At 44.8% G+C, this 17,888-nt stretch overlaps 1 protein-coding gene across 1 annotated transcript; it reads right to left on the bottom strand.

Moving 5' to 3' along the window:
* Window positions 1-9,828: 9,828 nt before the first annotated feature.
* On the bottom strand, window positions 9,829-17,008 carry LOC131893697 (leukocyte immunoglobulin-like receptor subfamily B member 3). The gene is given in 16 exon segments (XM_059243806.1): window positions 9,829-10,008; window positions 10,076-10,240; window positions 10,998-11,050; window positions 11,278-11,315; window positions 11,394-11,469; window positions 11,774-11,890; window positions 12,786-12,836; window positions 13,134-13,436; window positions 13,681-13,977; window positions 14,174-14,479; window positions 14,606-14,890; window positions 15,873-16,178; window positions 16,315-16,437; window positions 16,440-16,598; window positions 16,776-16,811; window positions 16,975-17,008. Coding segments are annotated over 16 exon segments (2,529 nt in total).
* Window positions 17,009-17,888: the final 880 nt, after the last annotated feature.

A 17,888-nucleotide genomic window follows, 5' to 3' on the forward strand; every position in this document is an offset into this window, starting at 1 on the left:
GAAGCATCAATTTTAGACCACAGTATTCCATCCTCTTGTGGACATCTCACCCAGACAGAGCATGGCTGTGTAGGTGAAGGTCATGGCATCTCCTTCTGGAGACTGCAACTTTGCTTATGGACAGAGCTACAGAGACTGCCTGGACAGACAGGAGACACAGGGTGTGGACTTTGGAGGCAGGACACTCCCCATAACATGGCTATACTTCAGCAGCCCCACAGGAAGGGGAAGTGCCCTCCTCAGGCACCAGGCTCTGACTTCCCCAAGGCTGTGTTTAGGTCAGGTTGTAGACTCTGCAATCAATTCTTTGTCTGTTTCATCTGTCCTCATCTTTGTCAATTCCAAGTGGAACTGACAAATTAGCAGACATGAATATTACACATGAGAAACACAAATTAAAATCTGCATTTGCATTATTCCTTTTCACATTTTTTGTGAAGTACTTCTTCATGTTCAAAATATTTGAAGGTTTCTGTGAAAGGTTTCCCGGTGTACATCTGCATAGAATAACATTTATAATCCTTTTCCTCATAGTCTCAAGTGCTGGGAGACAAATGTAAAACTCTCTTTCTGGTTGGTTGTTCTTTTTGATGGATGTGCTTTCCATTAGAACTTTAAATTACACATGTTTGTTTATTTACCCTTATTTCTTTAAATTACACTTATTTAATAATAATAAATTACACTGATTTTCTTCTTCATGTGTGTTCATTCACATGTGTCACAGCACATGCATGGAAGTCAGAGGACAGCTACAGAAGACAGTTTCAAATTGCACAATGTGGGTCAGAGTCAAGGTGAAAGGTTGGCAGCAGCACTTACACGCTGATCCATGTCACTAGTCCAATCTTAGCATCATTACTCTCTTCAGTCCTCTACTTTAGGCAAAAAAAAATACTCATTGGGTCCTGGGGATCCTGGGCCAAACAAGGTCCTAGAATTATTCGACTTTCTTGGAGGGCAGGGTGTGGGTATGACCACCCTTCTTGAGGCAATTGATGGCACAGGGCTGCAGGTGTGGGCAGCACTTGTGGGCAGCAGTGCGTGGACTTGTCACATTTGTGTTTCTGGAGAAACTGGCAAAGGAATGGCTTTTTGATGCCAACACACAGGTGCAACACCAGGTGAAGTGTGGGACTCTTTCTGGACCTTGTTGTTGGCCAGGGTGCAGTTACCCTCCATCTGCTGGCAGCAAATACCAGCCACTGCTGGTCAGGTGGGATGCCTTCCTTGTCTTGGATCTCAGCCTTGCCATTATTGATGGAGTGACTCACTGGGCTGGACCTCAGGTGTGATGGTCTTGCCCTTCAGGACCTTTCCAAAAACTGTATGCTGATGTATGTATGGCCACCTAGTTGAAGAGAAAGAGGGCTCAGTAAAAATATTTTATTTCTTCTTATTTTTAGTGATAGGGATTAATGGCAGGACCTCCAGCATTCCACTACCATTGAGCCATATTCCCCCTGAGCCACACCCACCTTATCCTGTAATTGTTAATTTTTGATCTTACTTTAAATATTTTTTATCTGATATCTTTTTCTTATGCTTAAGTATTTAATTATTTTTGTTGTTGGTTTGAGACAGGCTCTCTCTGTGGAGCCCTGGCTGTCATGGAGCTGGTTATATAGGCCAGGCTGGGCTGGAACACACAGAAATCCTTCTGCCTCTGCTTCCAAGTGTTTGGATAAAAGTGTGGGCCACCAAACCTGGCCCTGGGCTTAATATCTTAATTTTTGAAAATGTCATATCAGTATGCATTGTGTTTTGATGGAATCCACCTTCCACACTCTCCTCTTCTCCATCACCCTCCCTTGCTGGTTCCCTCCTCAGTGACCTGATTTTCTTCTTGATTCCTTTTCTGAATTACTAGTTCTCAGGGAATTATAAATCCCACAATGAACACGATGTTGTTCTAACCTTAGATAGTCTTTTAATAAAACACCCAAAGCCAGTTATTGGGGTAAAAGCTGAAAGATCAGAGAAGCAGAGCAAGCAAGCCACAGCCAACCTCATCTTACCAACTCCCAAGGCAATTCTGTTTCCTCAGACTGAAAGCCTTTGAGTCCTCACCAAAAAGGATCTCATCTAAACTGCTTTAGTTCCTGTTTCCTCATGTCTTATATATCTTTCTCTACCCAGCCGCGTCACTTCCTGGGATTAAAGGTATGTGCCACCACTGCCTGGCTCTGTTTCTAGTGTGGCCTTGAACTTGCAAAGATCCAGACAGATCTCTGCCTCTCAAGTGACAGGATTAAGGGTGTGTTCTACCACTGTCTGGCCTCTAAGTCTTATCTAGTTGCTGGCTCTGTCCTCTGATCCCCAGGCAAGGTTATTAGCATATACAATTTATCACCACACATAGAACTGGACTGGGAGATGTGAAAAATGTATACAATAAAAAAGCATTCTGGCAGTTAACCACAATGAGAATTTATAGAAACTAATGTTGCTAACTAAGAAAAAGAGGCCGGGCTGAATGCACAAGCATGACACTGAGTTCTGAAAGAATTTTACCTATTGTCTTAGAGTGTGCATGAGTTTCATTTTAACACATGTGACAATCTAATGGCCACATTGATGTCTGGAATTGGATTGAATTGGTTGTCAGGTACTATTGATATTCATATAGAAGCCAAGACTTTCCCTTTAGAAAACATCATTCCAGCCACATATCCACATGCTCACAGCTTTGCTTTCTAAACATCATCATATGAAGCTCAGAGGTATGTGAAGCTGGGAAAAGATGAAATTTCTATTCAACAAGTAGACGGAACCAAAGACATTAGATCTACTTACAATACTTCTCTTTCTGTAGAAAATCCTACCCTTTTCCAAGTTTTTTTTTATTAAAAGCATGTATTCTTTCACAATGTCATATGTGTATATAATGTATTTATGTTATTCTCACCCCACTCTATTTCTTTGCTCTCCATAGCAGCTCACATATCATTCCTACAAATCCCACTCTTCAGTCTATGTCATTTGTTTTGTTATTTCTCACTGATTTTAAACTAATGAACATTAGCATGGTGCTATAGTAGTATGGTGGGCTCATTGGCGAGTACACAGCTGAAGACAATGAGTCTCCTCCACCCAGAATTCATCACTAGTCAATAAATCATGACACATAATTGACACCTGACAGGACCAATCTTTTATAGGACCAGGCCAGGCTGCATAGTTCACATTGGCAATGGCTGTGTTGTGCTCAGAAGATAACATTTGGCCTCCATTATCCCAATCTTTTGACTCTTGTATTCTTTCTTCTTCATCTTCCATGATGTACATATGAAGTTATATTCACCACTAATCTCTTCTCATGCTTGTACCCAAATGATAGAAATCCATGTCATCCCTCATGAGGTCAGTTACCCTATCAACTATAGCTGGAAGTTTTCCAGTGTCTCGGCCTGTCAGTGGTTGGGACAATTCTCTCTCACTTGCATCTCCCAAGTAAACAAACACAGGTTAAAATTAATTTACACCACTCATCCATTAGCTCAGGCTTACTACTGACTAGCTCTTAGACTTAAATTCAGCCTGTTTATATTAATCTATATGTCACCATGTATTCTGGGGCTTTACCTGTGTGCCATTACATGCTGCTTTCTGGATGGTGGGCTGGCATCTCCTGATTCAGCCTTACTCTTCCCATAATTCTCCTTGTCTGTTTATCCCACCTATACTTCCTGCCTGGCTACTCGCCAATTAGCTTTTTATTATACCAGTGTACAAAAGCATTATCCCACAGCAATCAATAGCTGCTGTCACTTGCTCCTTCATGTCTTCATATGACTCCTCTGAAATAGAAAGCCAATTCAAACTATTTCTTTAAATTCATAGAGTTCATCAAACTCTGATGCAATTACCATAGGTTCACCTGAGGTTAGAAATGTCCACTGTGGATGAAGGGTTAGTTCTTTTTAAATATGTTTTTAATTGAAATAGAGTCACATCACTTTCCCCTTCTATACTCACCTTCTAGCCCCCCTCAAGGCACCCTCTCACCCTGGTTTCATGTGGCTCCCACTCTCAAACTGATAACCTCCTTCTCCTGTTCACTTCAGAAAATGGAAGAGACTCCCATGGATGTCTGCCAGCCATGGTTTATCAAGTTGCAGTGAGACTAGGCACCTCCTCTTCTATTAAGACTGGATGAGGCAATTCAGTAGGAAGAATGGGTCCCAAAAGCAGGCATTAGAGTCAGAGATAGCCCCTGCTCTCACTGTTATGAGACCCATAAGTATGGTGATATTTTATTTGTACTGAAATGTGATTTTATTTGTATGTTAATAAATAAAGTTGCCTGGGGGTCAGAGCTAATAGCAAGCCATAGCAGAAGCCAGGCGGTGGTGATGCACACCTTTAATCCCGATCACATGACAGGCAGATCTCTGTGTGTTCAAGGATATAGCCAGCATTCCTTCAGTCTCAAAACCAACCATAGAAGACCTGGAGGTCTGTATATACGTGCAGTGACAAGGAGGTCATGTTTACAACCAATGAAAAGGCAGAACAGAAAGTCAATAAAAAGACAGATACACAGGAAGTAGGTCTCTTTCTGAGGGGAAGGACGACAGCGGCAGTGAAGGGTAAGAAAGGGTTTTTTTTTTTTTTTGTATCAGCTCTTAGCTACTGCTCTGACCTCTTGGGCTTTTAACTCTGCATTTGGCTCTGTGTTTCTTATGTAATAAGATGGTTACATCTAAACATAAGTTGAAGTTACACAACTCTAATATGCATGCAGAGGGAGTACACCAGTCCCATGCAGGCTCCCTGGTTGGAGGTTCATTAATTTTTTAAAGGGGTAAAATCTAGGTTTTCTTTGTCAAGTTTTGTTAATAATTATTTTCTGGTCTGATAAACTATGTAGGGCTATATTTGTTCTTTCTCTAATTTCTTGAGTTCTTTATATATTTTGAATATCAGTCCTTTGTCAGGTGTGGGGTTGGTGAAGAGCTTTTCCCATTCTGTAGGCTGTCACTTTGTTTTATTGACAGTGCCCTTTGTCCTACAGTAGCTTCTCAGTTTCAAGTGGACCCATTTATTGATTGTTGCTCTCAGTGTCTGTGCTGCTGGTGTTATATTTAGGAAGTGATGTCCTGTGCCAATGTGTTCAAGACTACTTCCTACATTCCTGTATTTATGTTGAGGTCTTTGATCCACTTAGACTTGAGTTTTGCACATAGAGACAGATATGGATACATTTGCAATCTTCTACATGTTGACATCCAGTTATGCTGGCACCATTTGTTGAAGATGCTTTCTTTTTTCCACTGTACAGTTTTGGCTTCTTTGTCAAAAATCAGGTGTTTATAGGAGTGCTGATTAATGTCAGGGTCTTCATTTCGACTCCATTGTTCTACATGTTGGTTTTATGCCAGTATCAACCTATTTTTACTATTGTAGCTCTATAGTAGAGTTTGAGGTCAGGGATCATGATGCCTCCAGGGGTTGCTTTACTATACAGGATTCTTCTAGCTCTTCTCAGTTTTTTGTTTTTCCATATAAAATTAAGTATTGTTCTTTCCAAGTCTGTGAAGAATTGTGTTGGTATTTTGATTGGGATTGCATTGAATCTGTAGATTGCTTTTGGTAAGATTGATATTTTTACTATGTTAATTCTACCTATACATGACCATGGGAGATCCTCCCATTTTCTGATAATTTCTTCAATTTCTTTCTTTAGAGATTTAAAGTTCTTATCAAAAAAGGTCCTTCACTTGTTTAGTTAGTGTTATCCCAAGGTATTTTATATTATTTGTGGCTATTGTGAATGGTGATGTTTCTCTGATTTCTTTCTCTGCCCTTTTATCATTTGTGTACAGGAGGGCTACTGATTTTTTTTTTTTTTAGTTAATCTTGTATCTTGCCACATTACTGAAGGAGTTTATCAGCTCTAGGAGTTCCCTGGTAGAATTTTTGGGGTCACTTATGTATACTACCATATCATCTGCAAATAATGAAAGTTTGACTTCTTCCTTTTCAATTTGTATCCCTTTAATCTTCTTTTGTTGTCTTATTGCTCTAGCTCGAACTTCAAGTACTATATTGAATAAATATGGACAGCCTTGTCTTGTTCCTGATTTTAGTGGAATCACTTTGATTTTCTCTCCATTTAATTTGATGTCTGCTGTTGGCCTGCTGTCAATTGCCTTTATTGTATTTAGGTATGTGCCTTGTATTGCTCTTCTCTCTATGGCCTATATCAGCAAGGGGTGTTGGATTTTGTCAAAGGCTTTTTCAGAATCTAATGAAATGTTCATGTGGTTTTTTCTTTCCGTGTGTTTATATTGTGTATTACATTGACAGATTTTCATATGTTGAACCATCCTTGCATCCCTGGGATTAAGTCAACTTTGTCATGGTCGATAATTTTTTAAAATGTGTTCTTGCATTTGGTTTACAAATATTTTATTGAGTATTTTTGCATCAATATTCACGACAGAGATTGGTCTGTAATTCTCTTTCTTTGTTGAATCATTGTGTGGTTTGAGTATCTGGGTAACTGTAGCCTCACAAAAAGTTTGGTAATGTTCCCTCTGTTTCTAATGTGTGGAACAATTTGAAGAGTATTGGAATTAGCTCTTCCTTGAAAATCTGGTAGAATTCTGCACTGAAACCATCTGGTCCTGGGCTTTTTTTTGGTTGGGAGACTTTCAATGACTTTTTCTATTTCCTTAAGGGTTATTAGTTTATTTAAATAGTTTATCTGGTCTTGGTTTAATTTTGGTATGTGGTACTTATCCAGAAAATTGTCCATTTCTTTACAGATTTTCCAATTTTGTGGAGTTCAGGTTTTTAAGTATGACCTGATGATTCTCAGTATTTCCTCATTGTGGTGGTATTGTGTTCCCTAAAAATATTGTATGACCCTAAAAAACTAATCTGGGGTCAGAGAACAGAACAGCCACTAGATATAGAGGTCAGAAAATGGTGGTGCACACGCCTTTAATCCTATCACTTGGGAGGCAGAGATCCATGTGGATCTCTATGAGTTCAAGGCCACACTGGAAATAGCCAGGCATGGTGATTCACACCTTTAATTCCAGGAAGAGATGGCAGAAGCAGAAAGGTATTTAAGGCGTGAAGACGAGGAACTAGAGCTGGTTAGGCCTTCAGGGTTTTGAGAAGCACAGTTCAGCTGAGAGGCATCCAGTCTGAGGAAACAGGATCAGCTGAGGAATTGGCAAGGTGAGGTGGCTGTGGCGTGTTGTGTTTCTCTGATCTTCCAGCATTCATCCCAATACTTGAGTTCAGGTTTGATTTTATTAATAAGAACTTTTAGGATTCGTGCTACACCTCATTGTCTGTTGTTATGTCTCCCTTTTTTAATTTTATAATTTAATTTAATTTTACATATCAGCCATGGATTCCCATGTTCTCCCCCCTCCCAATCCCACCCTGCCTTCCCCTCAGCACACCCCCCATTCCCATCTCCTCCAGGGCAAAGACTCCCCTGAGGATTGAGTTCAACCTGGTAGATTCAGTCCAGGCAGGTCCAGTCCCCTCCTCCTAGGCTGAGCCAAGTGTCCCTGCATAGGCCCTGGGTTTCAAACAGCCAACCCATGCACTGAGTACAGGACCCAGTCCCACTGCCTGGATTCCTCCCAAACACATCAAGCTAATCAACTGTCTCACTTATCCAGAGGGCCTAATCCAGTTGGGGGCTCCTCAGCTATTGGTTCATAGTTCATGTGTTTCCATTTGTTTGGTTATTTGTCCCTGTGCTTTATCCAACTTTGGTCTCAACAATTCTCACTCATACAAACCCTCCTCTTTCTCACCAATTGGACTCCTGGAGCTCCACCTGGGGCCTGGCTGTGGATCTCTGCATCTGGTTCCCTCAGTCATTGGATGGGGTTTCTAGCATGACAATTAGGGTGTTTGGCCATCCTATCACCAGAGTAGGTCAGTTCAGGCTGTCTCTTGACCATTGCCAGTAGTCTATTGTGGAGGTATCTTTGTGGATTCTCTTTTTCATCTCTTGCATTCTGTTGATCATGCTTTCATATGTAGTTCCTGTTCATTCACTCATGTTTTTTATTTCTAGCATTCCCTCAGTTTGTGTCTTCTGTATTGCCTCTATTTCAGTTTTCATATCTTGGACTGTTTCCTTCACCCATTTAATTGCTTTTTCTTGGTTTTCTTAAGGGATTTATTGATTTCTTCCAATTTTAATTGTTTTTTCAATGTCTTTATTGATTTCTTCCATTCTTTGTTTGTCTTTTCTTTGATTTCTCTAATGGAATTTTTCATTTCCTCTTTAAAGGCCTCTATCATCTTCTTAAAGTCATTTTTAAGGTTGATTTTTTTCTGCTTCTTCTACTTTGGGTTGTTCAGGTCTTGCTGATGTAGAACCACTAGGTTCTGATGGTACCATATTGGAGGAGGCAGCTGCCTGGTCCCTGGGGCTCCAATGGCTAGAGGGAGGGGCACAGAATGTGCCCCTGTGACCTAGGGCCTAGAGATCTGGTCTATCCAGAGATGGGGTCTTATCAGTTCCCAGTTGGTGCAGGGTGGCCTTATGACTCCGGTGGCCACTGGTGTCACAGATGATCAATTTCTCGGTGAGGAGGCAGGGAAAGAAGCAGCTGAGCGGTCCCTGGGGTTCCAATGTCTGAGCTATTATTACATTTTTGATGAATGTAGGGAGGCTAGAAAGGAGGCTCTGTTGTTAACAGCATGCATTGGTCTTGTTGAGGACCTGAGTTCTGTTCCCAGAACCCACAGCATGTAGCTCACAAACACCTATAACTCCAGCTCCAGTGTCCACACTGGCCTCCAATGTGCACCCATATACACACAGCATAAAAACACACAGACACATATTCATATACATACATAAAACACAATAAACCTATAAGAAAATAAAGTGAATATATGGTTGTACATACTGGGAACTGAGTTGGAAGGACAGCAAGTTTGAGGCCAGCCCTGTTGGGATCACAGGCCTACACCACCATACCCTGCTTTCATCTGTGATTATTAATTTGTTCTTTAAACTGTTTTATAAATTTCTTGAGTGTGGGGAGGACAACAAGTACTTAGGTGGAGGTCATAGAACAATTAGTGAGAGTCAGTTTTCTCCTTCCCCTACTCCTGCTGATTGAACTTAGGATATCAGGCTTGGTGGCAAGTACCTTTACTACCATCTCACTGGCCTTGTTTTACTTATTCATTCTTTGACACAAGGTTTCTCTATTAGCTCTGACTACATAGAACTCACTATTAGACCAGCTGACCTTGAACTCAGGGAGACCTGCCTGTTTCTACCTCCTAAGTGCTGAGATTGAAGGCATACACCATGATGCCTGCCTTATTTATTTTAAAACAGCATCACATGTGTTCCAGGCTGTCCTCTTACTCCTATGCTATGTAGGTGAAGATGACCTTCACTTCTTGATCCTCCTGTCCATGGCTTCAAAGAGCTAGGATTTCAATTGCATCCCTCCACCCTGGCCTTTGATGGTTAATGTTTGAAACATGTCTCATTCTGTAGCCCAGGCAGGCATGAAATTCAGTAGGATGTCAAGATAACCACAAAACAAAGGCAATTCTCCTGCCTCAGCCTCCCTGGCTTTGGGATTCTGGATCTATACAACCAAACCTGTAAATTTTCTCATTTCATGGCTTTGATGAGTAATGTCATTAAAATTAGTACTCAGTGTGAAACCCTTCCCTTTTATGTAGTTTCTCATTTCACTTGATTATTGAGAAATCTACTTTATTTCCAAAATGTATGAAGTTAGTTAAAATACAATCAGGTTCCCAAAAGTTCACAGAACCCCTTGGAGGTCTCTGTTATGTTTCCCAGCAGTCATATGGTCATTGCTCCTTGTTACTGGGAACAGAACCCGGTTGAGTGACTGCCAGAGCAGCATATACAGTGGACTCCTCTGTGGCTTCCCCTACCTGGGAGGGAGGAGGTGCAGCTGTCCCCTCTCTGAGTGACCTGATGCACAGCTGGGCATAGGTCACATCCTGGGGCTCCTCGGATTCAGCAGCCTGGAGTGGGAGAGAGTGAGAGGAAGGTTATGCTTGACTTGGGGGATGCTGAAGTCCTGTGCAGGACAGGACCCATCTGACTGTCCATCTCTCTGTCATCTTCTGCTTGTCCATCTTTGGTGTCCAGGACTTCTCTTGATATGACAGAAGGAAGGACAGCTCCTGCCCTCCTGAGCCTGGAGCCTTTCACCTGGGCATATGTCTCTCCCTGGGGGTCTCCCTCAGCTGGTCTCTGTAGCAGGGAAATAGTGAAGAACAGACAGTGTCTTCCTGTTCCCCTGGGTATATCTGGCCATTTTTCAACAGCATGGCCAAAGTGACCCATTTAGATGACAGCATCCCTGATGGGATCTTCTGGGGCTTCCTTCCTACAGTCCTGGCCTCTTATCCTGACATTCTACACCTTGCTGTCCTGGCTGTACCCACACAGATCTTCCTGAAAATACATTTCTGGGGGTTGGAGAGATGGCTCTGTGGTTAAGAGTACTGACTGCTATTGCAGAGGATCCAGATTTGGTTCTCAGAACACACATAGCAACCTATATTCATCTGTAACTCTCATTCTAGGTTACTGACACTCTATTCTGGCTTCTGGGAGCATCATGCAGGCATGTGATGCAGAGACATACATGCTTGTAAAACATCCACACACACAAAACAAAATCCCACATGATCCTGCCCAAATCCCTTTGGTTCTTGCCTGCAGCTGCTATTCCCTTAGATATTTATTTCTATGGGCTTTTCCATCTGGGCTGCCTCCTCCAAAGACAACTAGACAGATTTCAAGGAGCCAGAAAGCAGACAGGAGCAATGAGACACATGATCCCGGGAAAAACGGGAGAGAGTGAGGCAGGTTGAACTTGCAAAAGAGAGGGAAGAGTCAGCTGTGGTTGCTTCTGAGGGCCAAGAGAGGGAGAAGAAAGAGCCCCACCCCTGGACTAAAATGGGCCCTAAGTTCTTAGCACTGCAGATAGGGACAGGGACCTCACCCAACTGTCCTGCTTGGCACCATCCTCAGGCTGTGTGTCCTCCACTGAAGCGTCTGTCAGAAGAACAAACAGAATGTCTCCTGACCAGAGTCTAGGATATCTCAGACCTCTAGTCTCCTACATTGCCCCAGGTGGGAACAGAGAACAGGGCATATTTTCATATCCCTGGGTTCATAGTATGAAGTTCAGACCCAAATAGCAAAGACCCCAGAGCCTCTCCACCACCCCTGCAATGCTGAGTCCTCAGACATCTCCCTCCCCAGGATCCTCTTTATCTTACAAAGGCTTTCTTCCTGGGTGGCAGTAGCTGGATTGGATCTGGAGAGACAAGAGGATGTCAGTTGGCAGTGAGATGTGTCAGGAAGCTGGGAGTCTATGTCTCTGGCCATGAGTTACCTCTTCTGGGAGCCTCTGTCTCTGAATACTGGCTCCGCAGCTCCTGCAGGAAGTTGCAATTCCATGTCTTTCTGGGCTGCAAGAGAGAGAAATGTCTCCGGCCCCCCCTTCTCCAGGCATGTATAGGGAAGTAAGGAAGGGACCTTTACACCATGGGTGAATGAGCAAAAGTCCCAGGACATTGTGAAGCTCACAGAACACCTGACATTGCACAGGTTCTGAGATCATGTTCTTTCTGCTCTGAGATCTGGAAGTGTTTCTAAACTACCCAGCCAGTTTGAGGGTTCCCTGGCGGGGGCTGGTGTCCTGATCCCCTGCTTGGATTTTCACAGGGGAACCTACCACCACCTGAGACCCAGGACACCCACACCTTACTAAACCATCCTTCCTGAATTTTCCCTGATGCCTTTGTCGGAGAAGGAAGAAGATGAGGATGAGGAGGAACAGGAGGAAGGCCACAGAGACTCCGACCAGAGCCTTCAGGTACCCTTCCAGTCCTGAGACACAAGTGACGTCATGAGTGGGGAATGTTGCTGCTTAACTAAGTACCTACTGTGTGACAGATGCATGCTGGGTCTTTGCACTCATCTTCTCCCATCCCATCATGTAACAAGAAATTGTCTCTTTTTTTATCCCCACAGTTCACCTGCCTCAGATCACCTGACTGGAAGTGGCAGAGCTGAGAGTCGAACCCAGGGACTCTTACTTCCATCTCTTTTCTCTCCACCTGAGCTGAGCCTCATGATTTGGAGGGGAGGAGCCTGAATGCCCTGCCCTAACGCCCTGCCTCACCCTTGCACATGCCACCACCACTGTGGGATAGACCCACTGCAGAATCAGGTTCTGGGGGACTCCTCTGTCAGGAGAAGTCATAGCCAAGGCCAGCCCTGAAAGAAATTTAGACATGTGGACCAGGCTTCTCCCCTTTTAAATCAGAGAAACAGCAGCCAATCCAGAAAGGGAAAGGCTAGTCCCAGTCAGCATCTCCAGAAGCAGCTGTATGGAGCCCATAACTAGCTATTGCTCATGTGGGCCCCACCTTCCAACAGAGTCCTTATTAGTCCTCGGGGCCTGACTCCATGCAGGTGAGAGAGGTTTGTTCTCAGGGCCTTAGAGGCAGGATGGGGAGGCAAATGTCTGGGATCCCTGTTCTCCATATCACCTACCTGCCCCATCCTCTAGACAGAGCCAGAACATCTATCTCTGTCTGGATGCCACCTTCTGTATCCCAGCCTCTAAGTCCTGGGTCTTTGGGAACTTTGTTGGGATCTCTTTTTGCCTCCCTCACACACAAGCTAAAGTGACAGAGATATGAGGACATTGTTGGGCTAAGAACTCCTAGGCAACGAGTGGATGGAGCATACTCCCTGCACTGAGGTGCCTGATACCCACCAGATGTTGGCATGGGCGTTAAGGGTGGTGAGCTGGAGGTTCCAATGGGTCCTAGGAAAATGAACCAGAGGCCGGCAAGGGTTAGATGCTAAACTAGGGACCTGTCTCTGTTCACTGTCATACATTTGCCCTGTAACCCTTCCAAGATTCTCATGCTGTCTACCCCAAATGTATATTGCAATAGAGGATGGAGTGGACATTACCAGAAGGACTGCTGTTGGCATCCAATTCTCTGGCAGGGAAAGTGACTTCTGACTAACCTTCCTTTTGTCCCCTTAATCCCACCCAAGTCAAGGGCTGTCCAGGGTTTGGATTGTAAATCACCTTGAGAGTTCAAGGTCACCTCACCTGAGACAGTGAGCTCCACAGGGGAACTGTCATGTGACAAGAGGTAGGGAGATGAGTCTTGGGAACCATAGCACCTTTAGGTGCCCAAGAGAGCAGAGGTCACATAACTCATAGAGAATTCTGCCTGAAACTCCTAAGCTTCAGACTTTGATTTTAGTTGCTGGGGTTGGTGGTCTGCTCCCTCCCTGCACAGAATGAAAGTGTCCACCTTGTATGGTAACTGGCACAGCAGGGTCACGTTGTCTCCAGAGTGTACTGTGGAGTTAGGCTTCACTGAGAAGGAAGGACTGACAGAAAAATGTCCTGAAGAGAAGAGGGATGATGAGAGGCTGCCTTCATTGTTCTGAGATGACACCTCACCTGGGCATTAGCTGAGTACCTGGGACTCTGTCTCTTTTCTCTGCCTAAGCCCCTTTCCTACTCCCCTGTCTCTGCATTTGTTCCTGAATAAGATCCCTGTCCCTCATTCTAGCCATCACCTCCTTATCTCCTCCAGGAGAGCCAAAGCTCAGGTATAATACCTGAGGGAATCTATTTAGTTCCTCACCTGTGATCAGGATGTCCAGGGAGTCACTGGTGGCTGACCATTCAGAGGAGAGGTTGTGTGCACCATAGCATCTGTATTGGCCTCCAGTAGAGTTGCTCACAGGGCCCAGTGTGAAGTTGGCCAAGGAGAGGCCACTCTGGGTCCACTGGACACCGTGCTGGGTGAAGTCAGTTTCTCCAAACTTCAACAAGGCATATCTGTCATAGTTGACATCAGAGTAACACTGCAGGGTGAGGGTCTTTCCAAGATCCAGGATATGTCCTTGGTGAGTCAGCAAGGAGGGCTTCTTGGACAGACCTAGAGGGAAGGTGACAGGCTAGTGATTGAGGAGCTGGTTTTTACTAAACACTTATCCTCTCCCATCCTGCCCTGCACACATCACTTCTCCTCCCCAGGAGTAGGGCTCTGGCTCAGTCACCAGGCTATTCCACAGCCATTCTTTACCTGCAACTACCCAGTGGGACAGGATTGTTTAATGTTGGGGCTGACTTACCAGAGATGTGTATTTCCAGGGCCTCACTGGGTACTGACCACAAATGTGGAGTTTGGATGTAGTAACCATAACATCTGAATGTCCCTCTGTGGTCTGGTGTTACATGATTTATAGAGAACAAGGCTTGCCACTGCCTAATACTGGGTATATACTGTGAGTTCAGAGAGCTGAGGAACTTCTGATCTTCCTTGGTGAGAACAAGTTTATCATTTCCCTCCTTTGAGACACACTGGAGGGTCATGATCCCTCCTAAGGTCACCACAGGCCTGGGCAGGGCTGTCAGGCTGGGTTTATTGTAGTAGTTTCCTTGGAGAGAAGGAGGCAGACTGTTTCATGGGCTCACATACCCTCCATGTTCTCCTGGGCTAGGCTGTGGGAGTGGAATACTGCTGAGAGCAGAGTCTGGGGCTGAGAACCTGACTGTCCCCTCACCTGTCACCACCAGTTCCAGGATGCCACTGCACTCTGACCAGCCAGCTGAGCTGTAACAGTAACAGCGATATTGTCCCATGTATTGCAGTGTCACAGAAGGGATGGAGAACTTGGCCTTGTTCTCAGGATTCTCTGGGGTCTGTGTGCCCCAGGTTTTTTGGCTTCCCTCTTTATGTAGAACACATATTTCTGCATCCAGGGTCCCCTCACACCAGATGGTCATGGGGCTTTCTGAGGTGACCACAGAGCGTGGCTCAGCCTTGATGGTGGGTTTGTGTAGGGTCCCTGCAAGGAAGTAGGAGAGAAGGTGGGTCTTTCTGAATGTGGCACAGAGAAAGTCCCACAGGCAGATGGCATTTTTTCTTTTTAATTTATTCTTCTCTCATACAACACATCCTGACAGCAGCCTCCCTACTTCCCCTCTCCCCCAGATCCACAGCTCCTCTGTTTCCCTTCAGAAAAGAACATGTTTCCCAGTGATATTAACAACACAGAATAACAGCATGCAATAAGACTAGCCACACACCCTCATATTAAGGCTTGACAAGTCAACCCAGTAAGAGGAAAAAGATCCCTTGTGCAGGCAAAAGAATCTGAGACATCCCCACTCCTATTGTTATGAGTCTAACAAAAATCCCAAACTAGCCAGGCAGTGGTGGTGCATGCCATTAATTCCAGCACTTAGGAAAGAGATGCAGGCAGATCTCTGTGAGTTTAAGGCCAGCATGGTCTACAGAATGAGTTCCAGGACAGGCAGGGCTACACAGTGAAATTCTAAACAAAACAAAACAAAACAAAACAAAACAAAACAAAACAAAACAAAACGCCCAAGATAAACAACCACAGCATGTGTGTAGAGGGCCCAGGACAGATCCATGCAGGCTCTGTGGTTGCTTCTTCAGCATCTGTAAACTCTTATGATCCCTGCTTAGTTGATTCTGTGGGCCATGTTCTCCTGGTGTCCTGAGTGCTCTGGGTCCTACAACTCTTCCTCACTCACTTCTGTGTGGTTCCCTAAGCTTCTGTGTGGATGGTACATGAGCTGATCAACAGTAACAGAAGGCCTCATAAGGATTCATCTCTTTCCTGGACCTCCTGGGCTTTGCTGTCACTCTGCCTTGAATTCCGTATGTGTGTTCCACTGTCTCCTACACACTGTGTCAATGGCCTCTGGAGCCCTGGGTCCTCAGACACACCACACACCAAGGCCTGCCTGAGCACCTGTATCACTTTAACATCATTCTAGGGAAAGGCTGGGGTTCCTCACCTGAGAACAGGAGCTCCAGGGGATCACTAGGTTCTGACCACACCTGTGCGCTGTTCCTGTTAAAGCTGTAGCATCTGAGTGTCCACCTTTGACTGGAGGTCACAGGGCCCACAGAGAACAGAGCATGGAACTGTTTAGTATAGTAGCTGTACTGTGAGTCCATTGTCCAGGAGAGATTCTGTGGTCCTTCTTTAGTCAGAATGAACAAGTGATGTGACTGTCTTGAGACACACTGGAGGGTGACATTCCCCCCTTCAGTCACCACAGGACTGGGGTGGGCTGACAGGCTGGGTTTACTGTAGACTCCTAGAAGAGAAACAGGAATCAGTCAAATGTATCAGGCTTTGTTGTCTTCTATGGCTGTGAGGTGGAGGTAGCCCTGTGAACATACCCACTTCTTGACAGTCAATTGGAGGTTGAGGACCCTGTGGGGTCCTCTTACCTATCACCACCATATCCAGGGAGTCATGGTACTCTGACCATCCATTACTATTATGATACTGACATTGATATTGTCCTGCATGCTGGTGGTCTATTTTTGAGATTGAGAATTCAACTTTGTTCTTGGATTCTGTGGAATCTCTGTGTGACTTAGTTTTTTATATTCTCCTTTATAGAATCTGTATGATTTGCCTTCCGTGGTCCCATCACACAAGAAGGTCAGTGTAGTTTGCTTGTGGACCACAGAGTCTGGCTGTACTGTGAGGATAGGCTTAGGGAGGGCCTCTGTAAGGAAAACAGCAACTAGGACCCAGGACAGCCATCAGATTGCAGCTCCCATCCCCAACCCTCCAGCCATGCCCAGGGTCAGCACACATGTGTTGTTCTCCATCCTCACTGCCCAGGCATGGCTGCAGGAATGATGAGAAGTGAAGGTCAGGACATCTGCAGACACTCACTCACCTGCCAGCACTGGGGTCCCCAGGCCCAGAGTCAGTCCTGGAAGAGAGTTCCCTGTGAGAGGTTTGTCACTGAAGCCTGAGCAAGTCCTCCCCTCTGCAGAACCTCCTGAGACCCTGGGGTTTCCTGATGGACCAGTGCTGGGCTGTGGGGCAGCATCAACAGTAGACCACAGTATCCCCTCCCCATCTCCACATCTCACCCAGACAGAGCAGGACTGTGAAGGTGAAGGTCATGGCATCTCTTCCTGGAGGCTGCAACTGTGCTCATGGGCAGAGCTACAGAGACTGTCTGGAGGTACAGGAGACACAGGGTGTGGTCTCTGGAGGCTGGACACTCCCTGTGACATGGCTATACTTCAGCAGTCCCACAGGAAGTGGAACTGCCCTCCTCAGGCTCCAGGCTCTAACTTCCCCAAGGCTGTGTCTAGGTCAGGTAAGTAGACTGTGCAATCAATTCTTTGTCTATTTCGTCTGTCCTTACCTTTGTCAGTGCCAAGTGGAAATGACGAATTAGCAGACATGTCTAAATATTACACTTAAGAAATACAAAAATTTATGTATGCATTTGCTGATGGAGATGTCGTTCTGCATGTTATGAATATGTGTTGCTCTGTTTGGTTAATAAATAAAGCTGTTTGGCCAATGGTGAGGCAGAATAAGTTTAGGCAGGACATTCTAACTAAAGAGGAAGAAGGAGAAAGGCAGAACAGAGGAGATGCTGCCAGCTGCTGATCGGAGGGACAGGAGAAGCAAGATATAAAGATAAGGGTAAGCCACAAGCCATGTGGCAAAGTATGGATTTATAGAAATGGGTTAATTTAAGATGTAAGATATAGCTAGTGAGGTGCCTGAGCCAGTAGGCCATACAGTTCATAATTAATGTAAGACTCTGTGTGTTCATTTGGGTCTTAGTGGCTTTGGAACTGCAAGGCCACAGGAGCCAAGTGGGCACAGGAAAACTTTCTGTTACAAATGGCACCCACATGTGGTGTCAAGAGTTTCCACCTAAAATCTGAGAGAGCTTAAGAAAAGATTATAAATGTAGCTAACAGCACTTTCCTAGTGCATGTAGCTCTTGGTGGTCCTAGGTACAATGATGTGACCTCTGTCTGTG

The sequence above is a fragment of the Peromyscus eremicus genome, chromosome 1 (genome assembly GCF_949786415.1).
Source record: "Peromyscus eremicus chromosome 1, PerEre_H2_v1, whole genome shotgun sequence".
NCBI classification, from domain to species: domain Eukaryota; kingdom Metazoa; phylum Chordata; class Mammalia; order Rodentia; family Cricetidae; genus Peromyscus; species Peromyscus eremicus.